General features: G+C 39.0%; 2 protein-coding genes across 10 annotated transcripts in view; one reads left to right on the top strand and one right to left on the bottom strand.

Annotated features, from left to right (window-relative positions):
• The window catches only part of ARL6IP6 (ADP ribosylation factor like GTPase 6 interacting protein 6), a 35,097-nt gene extending 15,411 nt beyond the window's left edge, over positions 1–19,686 (bottom strand). Inside the window, exons 1-3 of the mRNA XM_046658276.1 lie at positions 19,270–19,686; positions 17,677–17,730; positions 6,327–6,459 (exon numbers count right to left, since the gene is read on the bottom strand). Of these exons, the coding sequence (XP_046514232.1) occupies positions 6,327–6,459; positions 17,677–17,730; positions 19,270–19,669 (587 nt within the window). The 5' untranslated portion in view covers positions 19,670–19,686. The remainder of the gene's footprint in view (positions 1–6,326; positions 6,460–17,676; positions 17,731–19,269) is intronic.
• Positions 19,687–20,349: 663 nt separating this feature from the next.
• Positions 20,350–21,589, top strand: part of PRPF40A (pre-mRNA processing factor 40 homolog A) — a 52,899-nt gene continuing 51,659 nt past the window's right edge. For 4 of the 9 annotated variants that reach the window (XM_046658274.1, XM_046658272.1, XM_046658271.1 and 1 more), the window contains exon 1: positions 20,659–20,936. In XM_046658274.1, coding sequence (XP_046514230.1) covers positions 20,661–20,936 — 276 coding nt within the window. In that variant the 5' untranslated portion in view covers positions 20,659–20,660. Of the gene's footprint in view, positions 20,466–20,658; positions 21,063–21,589 lie in introns of those variants that run through there. The other 5 variants (XM_046658269.1, XM_046658268.1, XM_046658267.1 and 2 more) reach the window with 2 other exon arrangements.

Below are 21,589 nucleotides of genomic sequence, written 5' to 3'. Positions count from 1 at the left end.
AATGAACATTTTCTAGTGCCAGCAATAAGACTTTTGTGATTATCACCATTGAGTGTAATGAAGTAACGCCCTTAACTTGAAGAATATTGGCCCTTGACCTCTGACTCTACATAAAAGTACTATAAGGTAGACAAATTTAATGACATTTCACTATTTTTCATATCACTGTTACTAAATATTTTGACTGAATTACCAAATTAATGAGTTTTCTACACTGTGCTTTTTGTTAGACCCCCTTACACTATCATTTTTCCACTAAATTTATTTCAAGGCTATAAAAAAATAACATTTCTATCCCCGGCAGGATCTATTATAATCAGAGTGGTTTCTTTTTTAGCATGCTGAACAACTATAAACCTGCAGCTACATCACTGCTCCACTAGATGGGGCTTGTGCACAGGTAATGTGAAAGGTGGCCTGCAGTCTCAAGTGCAGAACACTGGTCACTGGGAGAAAACAATGAAGGAGAGAACAAAGACAGTAAGATGTTAAGAGCAGATTTTGATTGGATTTAACAATACTGTGAGGGCAAAACTGTCACACAGCAAAAGCTCACAGTGATACTGTTTCAATTAGTGAAATTCCTCCTGTTGATTCATCTCATAAGGCAGAAGAGGTGGGCTAGCTGGCAGGGCAAACAAAAACAATAAATGTAGAGTCACATGCTAGCTACGCTACATGCAAATTATTTCACTTTGTGAAAGTTTCTTAAATTCCCTGGGACTCAGTTTCTCTGTTAAAAACTGGATCACCCAGATGAATGACAACCTAAAGAGGACTCAGCAGGGACTTAGTTCCCCCATAATCTTTAATAGGAACCTCTAAAGCATCGTTAGCAATCCTAAAATATTTGTTAAAAAGATGTACTTGTTAGGAAAAACACAGCTTCAAGGCACATCTCCTATCCGTACCTAACTTCCTCTCCTATCAGGAGGATGTAAATGAAACTTCTGGTGCTGCCACCAGCCCAGCCTAGAAAGAACTCCACGATTCTTTCAATCTCTGAGTTCTCTTATACTTAGATACATTAATTCCTGGAAACTATAATTAAAGCAGATCATCACAATGTGAAATAATAATTACAAACACACCGTTATACAGTCATGTGTCGCTCAACAACAGGGAAATGTCCTAAGAAATGTCATTAGGTGATTTTGTGGTTGTACAAATATCACAGAGTGTACTTATACAAACCTAGATGGTATAGCCTATTACGCATCTAGGCCATATGGTACTAACCTTATGGGAGCACAATCATATATGCAGTCCGTTGTTGACTGAAATATTGTCATGTGGTGCATGACTGTATTTGCCTGTTTGGAAATCAGTGACAAGACCCAATGAATGAAGAAGGAAAACTAATGAGAAGTGGGGAATGCCTACATAGATACTACAACGAATCTAAAATTACTGCCTCTGCCTCTTGTTCTTTAACACTATAACAGATTTTCAGAAATAACTAAGACAATAATTTAAAAGTGTAATTGATCCAAAAACACCAAAAAAATGACTGCTTCCCAACAGAGAAGTTTGTATATATGACATTGCAGTATACCTTTTAACTCAGCAAAGTTTGCAAAGTAAGTCAGCATGACCACTTTTCTTAAAAATATGCCTTTTGAAGTCCATTAAGTACCTGTCTGAAAATATACTTTGCAAAGTTATTTAACTATCTTGTATTTCTTAAAGGTCTTGTGCTTATTTAAAAGTGAAAGTTTCTAAGCTATAGCTGTTATGGATTATGTTTGTGTCGACCCCCCTTCCCCGCTTCCCAATTCATATGTCGAAACCTTACCCTGCAGTGTGATGGTACTAGGAGGTGGGGCCTTTGGGAGGTAATAAGTATTAGACGAAGTCTGAGAGTTGAGCCCTCATGAATGGGATTAGCGCCCTTACAAGAGTCACAAAGAGCTTGCTTCCTCTCTCTGCTCTGCCTCGTGAGGAAACAATGAGAAGAAGGCCATGTGCAACCCAGAAGACAGCCCACACCAGAACCTGACCATGCTGGCACCCTGATCTTGGACTTCCAGTCTCTAGAACTGGAAAAGATATAAATTTCTGTTGTTTATAAGCCACCTAGTTTATGACACTTTGTTATAGCAGCCTAAACTAAGATAATAGCTAACAAATATAGAAGAATAAGTATGAAAAAAATTTTAACTCCTCTAATGAATTATTGATCCAAATTCTAATTTCATTAAATGTTTCATCTAATATTTACTAACCATCAATAAAGCTTACTTTTTTATTCCCTCAAGGAGTTTATACGTTTCTAGGGAAACACAACTAATTGATAGCTATAGTAAACATGGTCTTTTTAATTTGTTTTCCACTTCCACTAATTAGTTTGCTAAAAAAAATAAAGCCCATGTGTTTAAGGCTGCAAAAGAGAGCAAAAGATTTTTTTAAGACACCAATTAGACAGGATTATTTTACTCTATGTTTGATAGTCATGGAGCTGGAAACAGGGAATATTTTTAATAACAATCCTAATCTTAGAAAGTCTTTCATTTTATGATGTTTTAATTATCTTGCCTTTCTTTAGTTTCTAAATAGTTAAACAGATCCCTGTTTGATAAATTATTTTAGAATCCAGCTACCATTTATATTAGATTTCCCTTTTAAAAACTAAATTGAGACAATGATTGGTCATATATAATGACTGGTATTCAAAACATTGAAAAGTCAAAAGAAATACTGAACGGAAAAATGTTCCAATATAATAATAAAAAATGGATTACAAAACAACATGTATATTGTGATCTTAATTTTAATTTTTCAAATGTGCAAAGAATGGAAAAATATACATTAAAACATTGGCAGTCACTTTCTCTAATTATGGCTTTTTTGATTATTTTTCTTTTTGAATTTTCAACAAAACTTGTATTACTTTCATAAAATCAGGAAAAATATATATATATTTTTTAAAGATTTTATTTTTTCCTTTTTCTCCCCAAAGCCCCCCGGTACATAGTGGTACATTCTTAGCTGTGGGTCCTCCCAGCTGTGGCATGTGGGACGCTGCCTCAGCGTGGCTCGATGAGCAGTGCGCCATGTCCGCACCCAGGACTCGAACCAACAAAACACTGGGCCGCCTACAGAGGAGCGCGAGAACCTAACCACTCGGCCACGGGGCGAGCCCCGAAAAATATTTGTATTAACATCATGCTTTACTTTAGGTAAGAAGAGTATATAAATTGTTACAAAGATACTTTTATGAAAGTCTGATGCTACAAATTAATAAAATACATCAACCTGATTTCTAAGAAAATAAAGTCTGAAAAGACTTCAGCTTTTTCAAAAGGTAGAGAAGTTGTTTCCCCGTATAAGCACTCACTCTACTGGTGACAGAGAGAATATACTTTTTCTGATTATCTCTTGAAGTAATTGCATTATTTTCTACAAGCACTAGAGGGCAGAGTTTTCACTATAAAACTCAATTTCATCAATTACCACTATACAAAATGCCTTTTTTTGGTCGGTGGTTTCTGTTAATATGTGATCAACTATCACTATATTTATTATATGTCTCTTTTGGACTGTGCTTCTATTAACATACAATTTTAAATTATAGTTTGATTCCATGAGATATTTAATAGCTGATTTATCATATGTAAAATTAACTTATCCCTATCTACATATTGAAAGGAATTCAAATATACACGCAATATAATGTATATATTTCAAAATTGTATTTTTAAGGCTGTATAAACAAATATGTAATCTAAGTTTCTGATCTGACACTATCTCATGATAAAACTGAATGACTAATAAACACATTGAAAATCCACCACTACTGCTTCCAGCTTAAAATAATGCAAAGGTAATTTTTTTTTTTTTAAAGATTTTATTTCCTTTTTTCTTGCCAAAGCCCCCCGGTACATAGTTGTGTATATTCAGTTGTGTGTCCTTCTAGTTGTGGCAGATGGGACACCGCCTCAGCATGGCTTGACGAGCGGTGCCACGTCCACACCCAGGATTCGAACTGGCGAAACCCTGGGCCACCAAAGCAGATTGTGCAAACTTAACCACTCCGTTAAGGGGCCAGCCATCCAAAGCTAATTTTTAAATTAGTTAAATGCCTTCAGAATTCCAGATCTTTAAGAGAACATTGAAATGCTTTTCTCTAGAAAATTCCAAAAGTTTCTAACATCTATGACGCTTATGAATTCTGGCAGCGGTGGAAGAGAAGCTGAGAGGGAAAGTGACATTCCAGGAAGAGAGAACAGCAGCAAGGGTAAAGTCGTGGCATCTCAAAAGTATGCAGTTTAGGGTGCAGCATGGTGGCACAGTGGTTAAGTTTGCAGGTTCCACTTCGGCGGCCCACGGTTCACAGGTTTGGATCCTGGGCACACACCTGCGCACAGTTCATCAAGCATGCTGTGACAGCATCCCTGATACGAAATAGAGGAAGACTGGCACAGATGTTAGCTCAGTGACAATCTTCCTCAAGCAAAAAAGAGGAAGATTGGCAACAGATGTTAGCTAAGGGACAAGCTTCCTCACCAAAAAAATAATAATTTTTTTTGAAGTATGTAGTTTATTTGGGGGATGCCAAGGTAATCTGATATGTGGCTACAGTATAGGGTGCTTTGGAAAAATAGCTGAAGGTAAAGTTGGAAAAGCAGAGCAGGGTCACTTGGGGAAGGATTGCTATGCTGTACTTGGGAATTGGGACTTTATTTTTAAGGCAGTGGGAAAGCCACTGAAGACTTTCAAACAAGGGAAAGCTGTGACTAAGATCTATTTCTAGAAAGGTAACAATATACTGGACAAATCAGAAGAGTGACAGCTTGGAGTAGGGGAGACCAGGGAGTCAAGTATGCTGGCCAAGGCCCTAAATAGGACAAAAACACTGGGGGTGCAAAGACAAAATACTCCACTAACATTTCAAAAGGCAGAAATGACTGGACTTGGTGAAGGGATAAATATAGTGAATAAGAGTTTCAATCCTTGATAAGTGGGTGGATACTGATGTCTTTAAGACAGACAAGAGTTTTAATAATTCTAAGTGCAAGATGCTTTCTAAACTTCAGGTTGCAAGATCTACTAAACAGCTGGAAATGTAGGGCTGGAATTCAGGGGAGAGGTGAGATATAAATAAGTAAAAGAAACAAATGAGATTAAGTTTTTTTGTGATTTATGAAAGGAGTCTCAGTATATTATCCATATTAGACTCATACCCCGTGTTAAAGTAATTGATGTCAACAGGGAGCAACAATATAAATTTGAGCTGAACACTCTATCACTTAGCAAAATAAACTTTCCAACTGAATGGCAGCCATGTAAACTATGGGACAGTACTGCATTGTTAAGTATAATTTGGTCAATTGGATTATTAATTAATCATTATCCACCTCAAATACACACACAAAATTTATTGGCAAGTATATGATTTGGACACACACCTTTCATTTGAAGTGAAGCCAAAATTTTTAAAGATATATTTATAAGACAGAAAATTTTATGAGTTTACTAATAATGGAGGCCAGTTGTAACAATGATTATTAATAACTATCATTAGTATTAAACTGCATATTTATAGAGTCCCTCAAATAGATTTTCTTATTTTATCTCTACAAGCTGTCCATGAACTAAGCTGGAGCTGGTAGTAATAACAACAGTAACAACTATAACACTCTGAGAATACACAGATCTTTAATAATTTATTTTCTACTCTTCATTCTTTCCCCCCAGTTTGTAGAAGACACCAGAGGTAGACGCTCTATATGGAAATTTATATTTAAAACCTTACCTTTCCTAGATTAGGATACAACCTACTGAACTTCTGAAACTCTTTGAAACACAGAAAATACAGACCAAAGAAATTATTATTGTTCCACTATGAAATGCATCAAATCTATGCTAGACATATAGACTTGGTGCCATAAATCCTTGCTAATTATCACAAAAATTTAAATCTGAGGAAAAATCCAATCCAATTATTAAGCTGTAATAAAGTCTGACCATTTATACATGAATCTTGTGAAACTTCCACATTGCTGATATTAAAGTAACCTTCATAAACTGTTTTAAATGAAATTCCATCCCAAAAGAACAAATTACTTCTTAGATCATTTCTTGAATTTCAAATTTTTAAAAAACCATTGCATTATCTACACATGGAATTTTAAATATTTTCCATTTATCTAAAGGCTAAGCCAAGCTGAAAACCTTGTGTCATTTGGTATTTTACAGATTAAAGACTGCGGTCTCGGGTCTCAACATATTATCTTACAAATAAGCAGCCTCTTGCTTCTATTTTACTATTTTCGACAGAGCTGGGATGGGTTAAAAAATAAACAAGAGGAAACAGGAATACTTACTTGAACCTGGCAGGTGAAAGAGGAGTAGGAGGAAACATTCCTGGTTCAAAAGAATCAAAGTAAGTCACCATCCAAGAAAAGCTGCAGCAGGAGAATCCGGCAGTTAGGGATATTATAAGTAGCGTCCAGAATCCTTAATGGGAAGAGGGGGAAAAACCTGAATTATTAACATCAAAGCAATTTAAATTGAACCAGTATTGTCATCTTCAAAAAAGATCATGTGTATTTCTGATCTCCTGAATTATATGCAAATGATAGGAGATTTGAGCTTAGTACAAGCTATCCTATGTAGAAGCATAAAATACTAAAGCACAACGAGAAGTCATATCAACGAATACTTCAAATCAATTATAATTTAATATGTGAAAAGAGTACAAATTAAACGTAAGAATATAATTCTTCAGTTTTATAAAATTCAACTATAGAAAAATGGTTAAAACACCTCACTATTAAAAACATCTTCACATTTTTCATTTACCTTTGTGAATCAGAGCTTGCTGACTTTCATTACTTAGTACTAAGTGATTCCTTTCTTTCCATACCATGCTTTTTTTTTTGCTGAGGAAGATTTGCCCTTAGCTAACATCCACGCCAATCTTTCTCTATTTTTTAGTTATGTGGGCTGCCAGCACAGCATGGCCACTAACAGAGCAGTGTAGGTCCACGACTGGGAACTGAACCAGGATGCCAAAGTGGAGTACGCTGAACTTCACCACCATGCCACTGGAGCTGGCACCATACCATGCACTTTTGACACATGAATCAACTTTAAAGTGTCTATTCTTTACAGCTTTCCTACAAACGTTTTAAACCTAATCTCATTATTTTCTCTTTTGGGTGAGGAAGATTCGCCCTGAACTGACATCTGTGCCAATCTTCTTCGACTCTGTATGTGGGATGCCTCCACAGCATGGCTGACGAGTGGAGTAGGTCCACGCCCAGGATTTGAACTCGCGAATCCAGGTCGCCAAAGTGGAGTATGAGGAACTTTAACCACTTGGCCATGGGGCCGGCCCTCCAATCTGATTCTTTAACCTAGCTAAGTATATGAACAAAAGTTAATTCTCAATTTATAAATGGACTGGGATGCTAGATTTTATTTCTGGTCAGATTGGAACTGCATTTTCTCAAAGAAATCAAGTCAAAAGCATAGTTCTATACGGGACTCAAGAAAAGGGGAAAGGGTTGAAATGTGGAAGAATAGGGGAAATAAACAAAGTGACAACAGAGCAAATAAATTAATTTGAAGGTTTTTAGATACGCATTCAAACTGCCTCATTAAGACAGTTCACTAAGCCACCACTACTGATGAGTGTGTGCCCCAAGCCTCAGTAGTACAGGGAGGAAGGAAAGGCTGAGGACCCCACAGTGGAGAATGACCTAAGAATTACCATATTTCCCAGCCGCACAAAATGCACAACCACAGGTGCCTTTATTTTAGCAAGAAGCAGGTAAGAAATACGTGATTGGACTGTTTTCAAACCATCTGAAAGCTGGTAACAGACTGATAAAACTGCTAAAAGACAATCTCAGGGCAATTGAGCATTAAGAAAAACTGCAGCAAAGTATTTTTGAAAGATTAACCTAATTTTTTCTCCTGATATTTCCCTTTTCCTTACCCCCTTTTAAAGAGATAACAGACTCTGTGTTTCCTGTCCCAGAAGAAGGATGTGGCAAAGAAGAAATGAGAAATAGCCCAAGCATCTCTTTGGTTTTTATGTTGCAAAATAATTAGGGGAACTAGAAAAGATAGAAACAGGAGGATAGATAAACACAAAATGCCTTGAATAGACACTAAGGACAATTAAGTTGATTGGGGTACAGATAAAATGTTTGTGTAGAACAGGGAGAAAGAGAATGAGGGCTTTCCCTACAGGCAAGAAAGATTCCCCTGGTTTGAAAAAAGTGTGTTGTGTGTGTACGTTTGCACTTGTGTGTGTATACAGGGTGGGACTACTGCTGCTGGGGCTTCCTGGCAGAGCCATGCAGAAGAGGCCACACAACACCAGAGAGGGATCATAGCTGTACAGTATCTTGGCAGGTGGGCCTAGAGCCAAGCTTCCAAATGCCTCTGCCCTAAGCAGGGCACAGAAACAGCAGCTAGTCACGTGGCTGGAAGGTACTACATCTGAAAGGCCATCCTGAGCAGAATGCAAGATGTTTCAGAGGTAACTCATTTCAGCAAATGTGTTGAGGACTAGATTGCACCCCATCCCAATACCCTGGCACAGTGTCAGCATCTAGAACGCTAACCCCACCTGGGACTGGGTAGACAGAACCTTAGTAGAGACTGAAGTACAACCCTCCTGACAACCCAGTGAGATAAAGGATCAAAACAGAAATTATAAGATTTCTTAGTATACAACAACTTAAAGGTGGCTATACTGCCAAATAGCTGTTATTTATTAAAAATCAAGTTTCTGTTTGAGAACTGCTGTGGAATAATGGAAACTTTTAAATATCAAAAAAAGTGAGAAAGACACAAAATAACATTAAAAAATAACTAAATGTGAGGCTCTCGAAAGCCCATCAAGCTTTTTCACTCAGGTACTTTAATAAACAGTTTACCAAATTTAAGACAAGAATATTCTTGAGTTTCCAGAAGTAACTACTATTCCATAATCTGTTTGCCTCACCTTGAGCATTTTAATTATTTTATATTCATTTTCAACTGTTGAATAGTTACATCACTGATAAAAGCAAGGTCACACTGACAGGGCTAAAAAAGTACACTGCAGTATTGTGGTCTACAAATGCTTATGCTTCTGAAAATTACTCAATTCGTTTATGAACAAGCAGAAAAGCCACAGAAGCTGGCAACTGCCAACAACTAAATTTGTAACAAGTCCGTGTCTCCAGAATCCTGAAGCTAAAAATTTGACAATCAATGTTTTGTAAAGCTATTTTACTAAGAGTTAACATAATTTTTAAGAAGTACAAAAGCGTATAAAAATTAAGTTAAAGTCGTCCTTCCACAACTCTACTCCTAAAAGCAATCAGTTATGAGTTCTGTGTGCATATTTTCTAAAAATTATAGCTATCTAAGCAATGTAGATAGACGTATGGAGCTAGTTATGTACAAGCAATGAACAGTATATATATATTTTCTCAGTTTATTTACCATTGAAAGGGATTTTCACCAGAAAAATTGTCCTGCACTTTGCTTTTTTTTTCACATAACAATGTTGGAGACCTTTCATGTCAGTACATAGAGCCATAATTCCTGCATATTTTTATTATTCCAGCTTTTCACTATTAAAAACAGTGCTACAAGTAACATTCTTGTACTAAACTATGCAGTTGTACTAGGATATCTATAACAAATTTCTGGAGGAAGAACTGCTGTATCAAAGGATACAGGCCTTTAAAATACACACATACATACATCCTTTTTCACTACAGTTCAGTTTTCATCAGTTGATGAAAACAATGGAAGTTCATCTCTTCCATCAAGTGAAGCCTCTTGGACTCAATATTTTCACCTAGCAAAGATGGGGGTAGGTGAAAAATCCCCATGCCAATCCCTTTGCTGGAGTTTTATACTCACTTATCTAATGGTATATTCTATTTGGGTTCATTCTTCAAAATATGTGATTTTGGTTTCAAAGTGTAGTTACTTTTCTAAAAATATGCTGGCAGCTTTCTGTATTTATATAAAAGCTTCCAGCAAAGATTACTATATGTTCCAAATATTTTAAATTTTATTTAGCAATTTCAGAAGTTTTACGAAGGCAGAGATCTGGAGGCAGTAGTTTGCACACATACGAAGAAACAATCAGAAAAAACAAAACAAAACCAAAAAACCTCCCATGTTGCCACAATGGGAGAGGTTTCTTATTAAACACTGTCATGTATCAAGTACACATTCTTCATAAAACTTATTCCTGCCATACGTAAACAATGGGACTAAATGCAACAGTACATTGATAATTACCAAGTCCCATTTTAGAGCTTCTGACACGTGAAACATTTAAATAAACTGGTAGACTATGAAATACAATGCAGTAGTGAAAAAGATTGAGGCAGATCTATGTATACTGGCACAGAATGAACTCTAAGACATTTTAATAAAGCTGCAGAACATCCATGATGCCAATTATGCTTTTTCTGCAATAGTGACAAAACCACATATTGTAAATTATCATGTATATAAATGAATAGAAAAAGATGTGAAAATATAATACAAGTAGATTAGTGGGACACTTTGCTTTAAATGTTGGAACTTTTTTCCCCTAGTGAGACTATATTACTTATATAATTAATTTATAAAATTAAAAGTGAAAATTAATTTAACATTTAGGTAATTTTAAAAGCTGTAAAATCTATAACCAGCTGGCTACTAATAAAAGCTTGGAAGTACTCATGCATAAAACTAATCAACAATTTTTACACGTTTATGTAAACAAATGTTTGCAAACTTATCAGATTCTATAGTTTTCTAACTTAGGAGGATGACAGCTTTTTAAATAATTTAGTATTCTCAATAAACTAAACCACATTCCATTGATAGCTCAAGTCTTCAAATCCCTCGAGCAATGTGTCTCTCTACAGGTTAAGTCAGAAAGCTAGACAGCCTTGAATCTTCACACTTATTATCTCCAAGAGCAGGAGCAGAGGAAAGGGGTTGTTCCTCCCCTGCCGGTGCCACCTGAACACAGTGGGTGCATAACAGCTCCACTGGCAAAGGTCTCCACCAACTGCCCATCCACCTATAATTCAGTAATTCCACTCCCAGTCTTGCTGAAAAAGGTAAGAAAAGTGGAACCAGGGCACATTATGACAAGCAAAGCGACTGAAACTAGAAAAATAAATAACGTCAGTAGTTTCCAGCCATGTTGGAAATCATCAGATTCTTATGGGAAACTTTAAAAAAGCTTTTTTATTACAGACAATTTCAAATATCCTTACAAAAGTAGAGGGAAGAGTACAATGAAATCCCATATACCCATCACTCATCTTTAAACAATTAACTCAAGGCAAATCATGTTACACCTATATCCTCCTCTGAATCTTGTAATCTTCAGTATAATAGGGAAAAGAGTTAACACTATCTTCTGGGTGCAACACAACTTTTCCTTATTTTTAAGTTATCTGATGAACAATTTACAGAAAAATAAAAAAAGTGAAAAAAAACTGGTTAGAAATTTTAAAATATAAATAGAGTGAACCCAAATTTTTATTCTGAATTTCCCTGGTTTTAAAGACACAGACACTTGAAATGAGCATGTCCTCTAAATGCAAATAATCGCTTCCTAACTTCATGCATGAATCTGGAACATAACCACCTTGTAAACACTGATTCCAGCTTTCAGGTACATCTTTAATTCGTTACAGCTTATCGTGAGTGTTGCTTTTTTTTGTACTTGCATTATCAAAACACAATGCTTGAAGGAATTTTTTAAACCTTTCATGGTTTATCATTTTGGTAAAGAGAGAACCTATCTTCTTTGCTCCATAATTTGCAAAACACGAAATGAAACATAAAAAAAATTTAAAAAAGAAACATAAAATTTTTGTTTTTAGATTTATAGACAATTTGAATGATCCAATGATTTTTTTCCATTTCTTTCCAATCACCTTTGTATACACACCTCCCTTTAGTATTTGTCCACTTACAAACAATATCAAATAAATTAGGGCCCACAGACATAAAAGATGAAAAATACTGTCATACGTCCTTTTAGCAAAAAGGGGACGGTTTGTGTTTTTGCCTCAAGTCCTTCCTGTTGAATGACTAACTGGATGAGAATACTATATTTTTCTGAAAAGAGCCAGATAGTAAATATTTTCAGTTTTGCTTGCCATAAGGTCTCTGTCACAACTACTCAATTGTGCCATTGCAGCATGAAAGCAGTCATAGACAATATATAAAGCAATGGGCAAAGCTATGCTATGATACAACAATTTACAATAACAGGTAGCAGGTCAGATTTGGCCTGTGGATCATAGTTTGCTGACCTCTGCTCTAGAGGATTCTATCATAATTATTTTATTCTTTTTAGTATAGTTGAGAATAGATGAATAATATTAAAATGATTCCTAATATAATGAAATAGCAAAATGTTTCAAGATATAGGAAAATAAGATCACTAAAATCCCATAATGTACCTTAAATTTATAAAAGAGTCTAAAAGACCAATAGGGTAATTTCAAGATCAAATAAGCTTTATGCTTTCAAAAGTATTAACTTGATTTTCTCTTTGTTCCTTGGAAGATCCCCTAAGAAAGGACAAAAGTCACAAAATAATTCTTACAAATAGAACCACTGAAGAAAATTAAAAAAGGGTTCAGTGAGGCTGGTCCCATGGCCTAGTTAAGTTTGGTGTGCTCTGCTTCAGTGGCCCAGGTTCAGTTCCTGGGTGTGGACCTACACCATTCATTGGCGGCCATGCTGTGACAGTAACCCACATACAAAACAGAGAAAGACTGGCACAGATGTTAGCTCAGGACAAATCTTCCTCAGGTAAAAAAGAGGAAGGTTGGCAATAGATGTTAGCTCAGGATGAATCTTCCTCAACAAAAAAAAAAGGGGGCGGGCGGAGGGAGCCAATGGACCCTGACAGTATACGGAGCTTTAAAGCATGCAGCCAATTAAGTGATTTTAACTTTGATTAAGTAGATTAGTATAGGGTCTGAAATTTTGTAAATTAAAAAAAAAAATCTCCAGGGTTTTTTTTTTGATATGTCAGGTTTGGTTCTCATGCACTAGCAGCATCAGCACTACCTAAAAACTTATTAGAAATGCAAATTCTTGGACTCCATCCCATACCTACTGAATCAGAAACTCTAGACCAGGTGAAAATGAGTTTTAACAAGTCTTCCAGGTGATTCTGATGCCAGGTAAAGTTTGACCTCATTAGCATAAGAAACATCTCTCCAGACCACCAAAGTTGGGCTAAGCAGTATTACACCAACAATTACCAACTAACTTCTTGAGATTTAGAGGTCCCAATGTGTGATTCTCATTACTGCATTTATGTGTTAACAGAAGATCTGTAATGATTTTATGACTAATAATTTAGCTGCATAACAACAATTCCTGCCACTAACCCATAGTGTTTCTGCCTTGGTATGCACCTAAACTATCTCATGGCATAAAAATTCTAATATACACTGTCCTATGTTTTGGTTTAGAGGGAAATAATTTATATTGACGGATGCAGGATACTTGGGAATGTTAGGTGTAATTACACATGTAAAAGATTAGTTTCTGGTATACTACAAAAGTTCAATAGTATTATTATTAATTGTTGAACATGTTATTTACACTTTTCTAAACTGAATTTTGTGCTTTTCCTTAAACAAGGTTTTTCTCATTGAGAGTTGCAATAAAAAAGATTAAAAAAAAGAAGAAACATAATTCCAAAACCCAGATACACTAACATTTTGGTTGTATCCTTTCAGTCATTTTGGGATTTTGTTTTTCTCTTCTTTTGGCCTTAGTCATTGTTCTTTTACTCATATGAATAAGCAATATACACAATTTTACAAATACTGTGCTACAGAACAGGGTAATATTTGTGAATTTTTAAATGAAATACTTGAGTGACCTCACCCAGTTGCAGATAGCAGTGTATCATTTCCTTAATAGACTGTGGGCTCAAATTACAATGTTCATATGTTCATTAGAAAGTTCAAGTTCAGGGTTTCAACCATTTTTTCACTAACATTAGAAACTGAGTGAGTTGTTCTCAACTTGCACCTTTCTAAGAGAACAGTTCACTTACCAACACACCCTTTGTCTTGGAAATTTCTACCAGGTTTCTAACATTCTACATCATGAAATTATGATGGTAGAAAGTCCCATTTATCACTCTGCAGTAGTAAAGAAATAACTGATGACTCTTCAAATGAGCTGGCTTCAACTCTGATTGAACTCAATATATGTCAGTCATCTCTTCTCTGTAGATGTGCAGAAGCCTGGAAACATCTCAATCATAAAACAGGAACTAAATGGGGAGCCCAAAAATGAAAAAAGCCCTTGACACTGCAAGACGCTGGCAATCAGGTCCTAGCCAAAAGAGGGACTTAACGTTAACTGTTTACTAATAGATGTCAAGGAATGACAGGCAACAAAGAGCAAGTTCAAAAGCTTTTTAGACACTGAAGGAACCCCATAAAGGCTCATTACATTTTCTGTATTGCACTGACTATTTACAACATTTATATAAAAGTACTGCCCTACATTAAATTTGATAACAATACTCTTAAATTAAGTATTTTCTGCTAAAGGCAATTTCTTCTTATGTATTTACTGCAGGTTTGCCTCAAATAAACGGTCATTTTATTATACCATATATTAAGACTAGGGGAAAAAATGCAAAAATTGGAAATAGAACCGTGTGAAATGTGATAAAACTCAGAAAAATGTGACACATGCAAAAGCCAATGTGCAAAATGAAAGAACTTAATGTTGTACATGATTAGTGTATAATCAATTTGGCCTGAGAATAACCTTACGGAGGAATAACTAGAATGTGCTTTTAACTAAATAATTTCCCTGTAAAATAGGCTTACAGTAGCGGATGGTTTGCAGGACAATTATGAAATACAAGCCCTAAGAACTCTGCAGTGTGACTTCAAAGCCACCCAGGGGAGATCAGTGGAGATGAATTCCAAAACCAGCTAATATTATCAATCACACTTTCCTGGCTGGACTACCTCATTAGTAAAGATGAAGACTATGATAGTCTAATCTTATTAGCCATTAGGATCAATTAACCTCCCAAATGCACTAATACTACGCTCATCATGAACCCTTTTTTTTTTTAAACCATAAACAGGGCTTCCCATGAAGATTTCTTTCAGAATCACAAAATGACAAGAGAATGGAAGTGTCTCAGCTCCTTTGGAAGTTAGGTTTCTTAACAGGCATTTGGGTTTATATATTATTTCTTGTTAGTCCACTCTCAAGAACTTTACCCTTGAATAAATTTTTAAAAAAATGAGATTCTGAGGCATCAGCCCCACGGCCTAGTGGTTAAGTTCAGTGCACTCTGCTTTGGCAGCCCAGGTTCAGTTCCTGGCCACAGACCTACACCACATGCCGGCAGCCATGCTGTGGTGGTGACCCACATACAAAATAGAGGAAGACTGGCAGAGACGTTAGCTCAGGGCAAATCTTCCTCAGGAAGAAAAAAGAGATTCTGGGCCTGCAAAAGTATTTCTCAAACTGTGGTGCAACAGAATCACCTGCAAGATTCTTGAGACCCACTCTGGGCTAAAAATCTAGAGGTGCTTTCTAAAACAAAATCTAGGTGATTCTTACACAAACCAAAATGAAAATCACTGCTATAATCTGCTCTTACTGAATTATGTCAACCTTGGACTAGGATTAAACTGCAATAAAAAAATTTGCAGTGTGCAATCCATCTAGAAAGAGAATTCTTTCATGATAGAGTAGTTACTGTGCTCACGTTGTTTCTAAAAACCAACCTAATTTCAAAGAATTGAGGCAGTTTGCAATAAAATTGAAACATGAATCATTGAAATATAGAGATAATAACATGTACATACAATAATTATCATGCCAAAAAACAAAAAGTAATATATAAGACAGTCAAACATTACATTTAGCTATGAGGTTCCTAGTAAACAAGGCAAAATAAATACAATGAAACACAACAAAATCATTACCACTGATAAAAGGCTGCATTCCTCTTTTTCTGTATATAATGGATGACTTCAACAGCAGTTTTTATTGAAGACTCTGGATTGTTTCTTCATGTGAAAACTTTTATATTAATTGTAAAAAGGTAAGGACATAATTTCAGAGCAATCTTTCTTGATATTTAAGTTAATCAAATCAGGGCTGAGTTGGAGGCAAGTCAAGGTTTGATAGAACAACTAACAGGCCTGTCTTTTCAACCGTCAGCCTTTTTAACCAGAGGCTGGGAGTCAATTCAAAACATTATTTGGGAAAGAGATTTACTTGTATTTTTCTCCCAAACAGGAGAGAATACCAGCTTAGAACAGTGAAGGGCAAGTGTTACCTCAGTCACCTCAACCTTATAACAGTTTAATCATCTCAATCACTGATTCTCTGAAATAGATTTTGAAGAATCTTATTCTCTTGCTAGAGAAGAGTATTCTCTATCACATGTTATAATGTATATTTGCTATAAACATAACTATGCTTACTTTAAAATTAATCCTCAGGAAACTGAATTCGTCCATTAGGTGATGTTGAATATATTCTCCATTTGACCAGGGGAACACTGGATCAAAATAAGGATCTTTGTTTTGCCATACTAATGTTTACAGTGTTTTTTTGCCATAAAGACACAGTAGTTTCTCCTAACTCCTGAGATTGTTCCTGAATCTTGAAAGTGAATTCACGTCACAAGCAAAGACTTAACGATCTTCCCATTTGCTGTTAGTGTAGTAAGTATCTACGAAGCACACCTAAAAGCAATACCAAACTATTTACCTGGCAGTGGAAAAGAAAGTAGGGCAATGACAAAGCCCTATTATATTCCTTTTGATATTGAACAAGCCATTCCTGCAGATGACAGATGCTACTCACTCTTTTCATAAATGTGAAATCTTGCCAACTTTTAAATAGCAAGTTAGAATTCATGCCTTGTTCATAAGACTGTTTCCACGGCATTAAGAGTTGACAGATCAACAAATGCAATAAAAAACTTCATAATCTTGGCTGTCTTTTAGAGATGAAACAGTATAACTACATACACTGATAGAATGAGTAAAAAGTATATGTTTTCTCGTGCAAGAAGTTGATAAGAGCGTAGACAAGTTTTCAAGGGATATCTAGCAAACTAATTTGTCTGCGATTTGAAGATAAAGGTTTCCCGTTGTGCAAAATCAGTTAGACTAAACTTTGTATCATCATGACGGCATTAGCCTTGAAGAGGTAGAATGTGTAGTTTAGCTAAGACTGGGGGAAGGGTGACACGCCGGATAGGATCTCAAACTTTTTTCCCCCAATTTAGAAGGATCAATCAAATAAATTATAGCAAACAGAAGTAAAAAATGCCGGACAGGTAAAGTTCTGAACTGTTCAAATCATTTTAGCAGAGAGAAATAAATAAGATAAATAACCCTTGAATTTTTTACTAGAAACTTATAAACTATAGCATTTTACAGGCATTCTATAGAAGTCTGACTTTTTCCTAGTCATCAGTATACCCACCCACACCTGCCATACATAAATAAAACAAAATCTAATAAAATTTACCAAGCACAGATATAAATGAAAAAGATCCAGACGGAATCAAATACACAAGGGAATATACTAAGTATTATATCCAAAATTTTGTAGAGTTTAAACATGATTTGGAAAAAAAAAAAGTGAGCTCAAAACCAAATCCAGTGACAATTAAATCCATACCTAAAAGCCCAGTGTCTACATCAGCTTCTTTCTTCAAATTCTCAGCATGCAATTCTGTAAATACAAACAGGTGCTTGGGTAAAAAAGATGATTTTATAATTTGAAGAGTAGCTAAAAGGCTGGGAAAACATTGTAGAGTTGTACAAAGTGCTGTGGAGTCAGCAGCAACTGGGTTCAAATTCTAATTCCACTTACTAGCTATGTGACCTTCACTAAGTAAACAAGCTGTCTATATGAGTCAACTGCCATATATATAAAATGACAATTTTTTCCCCTAAGGTTGTTGTGTGAAGGCATTTTCTGTAATGCAAATTACAGGACATACTAGGTTTTGAGTTCAATTCCTTTCTTCATTCTCCAAAATAAGCAGGAATCCATGTCTTCTGCAATGGACTGCCACTTAACAGGTTTGGTGACTTTATGATACAAGGTAATCTGTCAGAGCAAAAGAGAACCTACCTACAAGACAAAACGCTCTCAGAGTTGCAGTGAAAAAAAAGGGGAGGGAACTGACAGAGAGGAATGAAACATTGGCACCCAAATATTTAACAGTGACAATTTACGACCAATGCCATTTTATGAAGAGGTAAACTTGCACATTAACTTGGCAATCTGACTCCTGTATGAAAAGCAGCATGGTAAGCTGTTAAAAGCCTTCTGCAGCCCACTAAGAGCTTGGAAGCAATGAGGAAAAATAAAAACTGGAGTTAAACAGATTTAATTCTATTTAGTGAGGTGAAAGTAATACTTGAGTGGCAATGTTTTGGGGGCTCTTCATACAACAAACTAAGGTAGTTCTTTTCGTTTGAATTTTTTTTCAATAATTTGGCCAAGGTCACACACGAGTGAGAAATGAGATTTAAACTCAGATCTGATTCTTTCTATTGTAATATAAAATATTCAACCATATAATACTTCCGTATAAACTTTGGACAGCCTTTCAAGGCACATCTCTTTTAATTCCAATCTAGCTGATGTTTGAACCTCAGACACAGGAATATAAAACTATTAATCAGAGAAAGAACAGAGTGTGGCTCCTGCACTAGAGCTTTACCACTACACTAGGTTGCAAACCCCATACAAAACAGAGAGGCGCTAAATATTTTATCTATAAAAGTTGAAATTTGGGCTGTGAGATGGAACTCTTTGTCCTCCAGGAATTCTGAGAATGTACAGAGGAATCAGAGGATAGCACATCTTTAACCATTTGTGGATTAAAATCTTTGAACATGTATAGCCTATTTTAATTGAACACACACTTTTCACCCTCTCCTTTTAATGATGTTTTTTCTGCATTTTGCCAATATTTCACCCCAAGTGTTCGCTGACACTGATACTGTTTCTTTAGGAGTACCCATTTAATCAAGACCCTTTCTTAAAAGAGGTCTTCTGATGATGGACCAGGGCCTTGGACCTTTAATACGAGAGAAGACAAAAGGGCAAGAACAAATAAAGGTGCAGATGAAGACTCGTAGGTGAAAGCGGCTACCATCCTGCCGGCCTTTGACGGGGAGGGGGGTGATGAAGGCACGAGCCACGTCCAGGCTCAACTTTACTAACCTATTCAGACTTTCATGGCCGTAGCTACAGTACCTTTCACGATCAGGTAGGCGATGGCCAGGAGGAAGGCGAGGAGGATGGCGAACAGCAGCGAACACAGAATCGAGAGGACCTGAACCGGCCACCGCCGAGCCCGGGCCCGGCCGCCTGCCTCCGCTGAGAAGATGCCATTGCGCTTATCGGGCAGGACCGGAGACCCGTCCCCGTCCCGAGGGAGCAGCGAGCCCTTTCTGGGCTCCGACGACGCCCCAGCCGAGAACTCCGCCCGCAGGTCGCGGGCCACTTGGTCACATCCCTCCTCCTCGTCGACCTCACCCTCTCCCCAACCGCCCCCGTGAGTGAAGGCGGGAAATGCCGGCCGAGCGAGCGGGACAGGGGTGCCCAGCCGGCGGCGCAGGGGAACCGAGCACCTCCCGCTCTCCGAGAACGACATGGCGGGAAAGACGGCCAGGCCCGCGGAGGTCGAGCGTCTCCCACCTGCCCCGCCCCGCGCCCGCTGTAGCCAATCAGCGGCCGGGGCCCCCCACGGCCTCCACCAACCGGCCTTGGCGCGCAGGGGTGCGCAGGGATGCGCGGTGGGGCGGAGAAGGTGCCCTGGGGTCCGAAGGGAGACTGGGCGACCCTGGACCAGGGCACAACCCTCGGGCAGTAGGAGGGAGTGGGGGCAGGAAAGGGAGCAGGGAGAGGCGAGCCGAGGCCAAAGGTAGCCGAGTCTCCTCTCCCTTCAGTGCTTCGTCCTGGCCAAAGACCTCCGCCACCGCCGCGTCACCTCCAAGCAAGCGCGCGCCCCAGCCGCCCCAAAGCCGCATCTTCCCGACGCCCGGTCCTAGTGCCTGCCCCTGCACCTGTGATTCACATTCCCCAACCTATTGCTTTCTCCTTTCTTCCCCGCTACGCTCGCACTCTTCTCCAGCTTCCTTCCTTAACGGCAGTTCACCCCCTGCTGCTCTCGCCTCGCCTTAACTGCCTACCCTCTCTCCCCTTCGCCTCGTCCTCCCCACCCCTACCACAACTTCCTCCACGCTGCTCGACACGCCTCCTGCCCCCTCCGCCCCGGCGCGCGCTCTCCAGCTGGTGCGTACGGAGCCTAACAGCCCCTCCTCTCGCCCTCCCCGCCCCCTCCCCTCCGCCTCGAGCACCGCACGCGCGCATCCGGCCCCCGCCACCACTAACGCTAGAAGCTGCTTACCCAGCCCCGCCCCGCCCTACCCTACCCCTGGCGGCCTCAGGTTTGTGGGGCGTACGTAGCTCGGGCGGGGGGGTGAAGGTGGCAGGCCCCCACGGCCCCACCCCCTACGGGGTGAGGGGGTCTAAGCTCGGGAAGCTGGGACACGGCTGTCTTCCCTTCCCCGGGGGAAGTTGGTGGAGTTTTCCCGGCAGAGGACACGGCGCAGAAACTTCCTCCGTCCCCCTCCCCCCCCTCCATGCAGGCGACGCCGAGCGAGGCTGAGGCTGGCGGCGAATCGCCGCAGAGCTGCGAGTCGGCAGCGCCCTCTGATTGGACAGCGGGGAAGCCTGTCAGTTTATTGGCCCCGTTGGTCCCGCCCCGTAGCGCAGGGCAGCCTTTAACCTTTGGCCCCAGCGGGCGCCAGCCACTCAGATCGCTTCTTGTTGGTATGTGTAGCGGCAGTGGCCGCCGGCGGAGCAGTCTGAGCCCGACGATGAGGCCGGGAACGGGAGCCGAGCGTGGAGGCCTCATGGTGAGTGAAATGGAGAGCCATCCTCCCTCGCAGGGTCCCGGGGACGGGGAGCGGAGACTGTCCGGCTCAAGCCTCTGCTCCAGCTCTTGGGTCTCTGCTGACGGCTTCCTGAGGAGACGGCCCTCGGTAAGGGATCGGTGGGGCAGGGGGAAAGCGGCACAATGAAAAACGGAGTCAGAGAGACAGGAAGCTTTCTCCAAAAGGAGAAGAAGATAAGAGTGAACGAAGGAAGAGCTCGAGATGGTGGGATATGTTCCGAGGGAGAGAAATGGAGGGCGGGGATGCACAAAGGGAAGGATGTGGAACCCTGGAAGTTCCCGGCTGGCCTGGCCTAGACCGATGCGCGGTGTAGGTGCTGAGCCCTTGGGCGGGGTGAACGTCTTGGAGATGTAGGCCCGATTTAACTGGGAGGGGGAGGCGGAGGCTCGATTCTGCAGACTTTAAAAGAGGCTGCCAGAATTTCTCTTCACCAATAGTAGTGGTATTTGCAGGGGGGCGGACAGCCGGGAGAATTGGCAGGAGATAATACCTGGTTTTAAGACCTGGAACAATGGACACAGTAGTAAAGAAAGTAGTTTTCTTATAAAAGCGCATTAAAATGGATGAATTAGGTTGTTTGCATTTGGTGTCTTTGAATGACAGACTTCACTCTT

Source organism: Equus quagga, chromosome 4 (assembly GCF_021613505.1).
Source record: "Equus quagga isolate Etosha38 chromosome 4, UCLA_HA_Equagga_1.0, whole genome shotgun sequence".
Lineage (NCBI taxonomy): Eukaryota > Metazoa > Chordata > Mammalia > Perissodactyla > Equidae > Equus > Equus quagga.
This window is presented reverse-complemented; position numbering and strand designations above follow the sequence as displayed.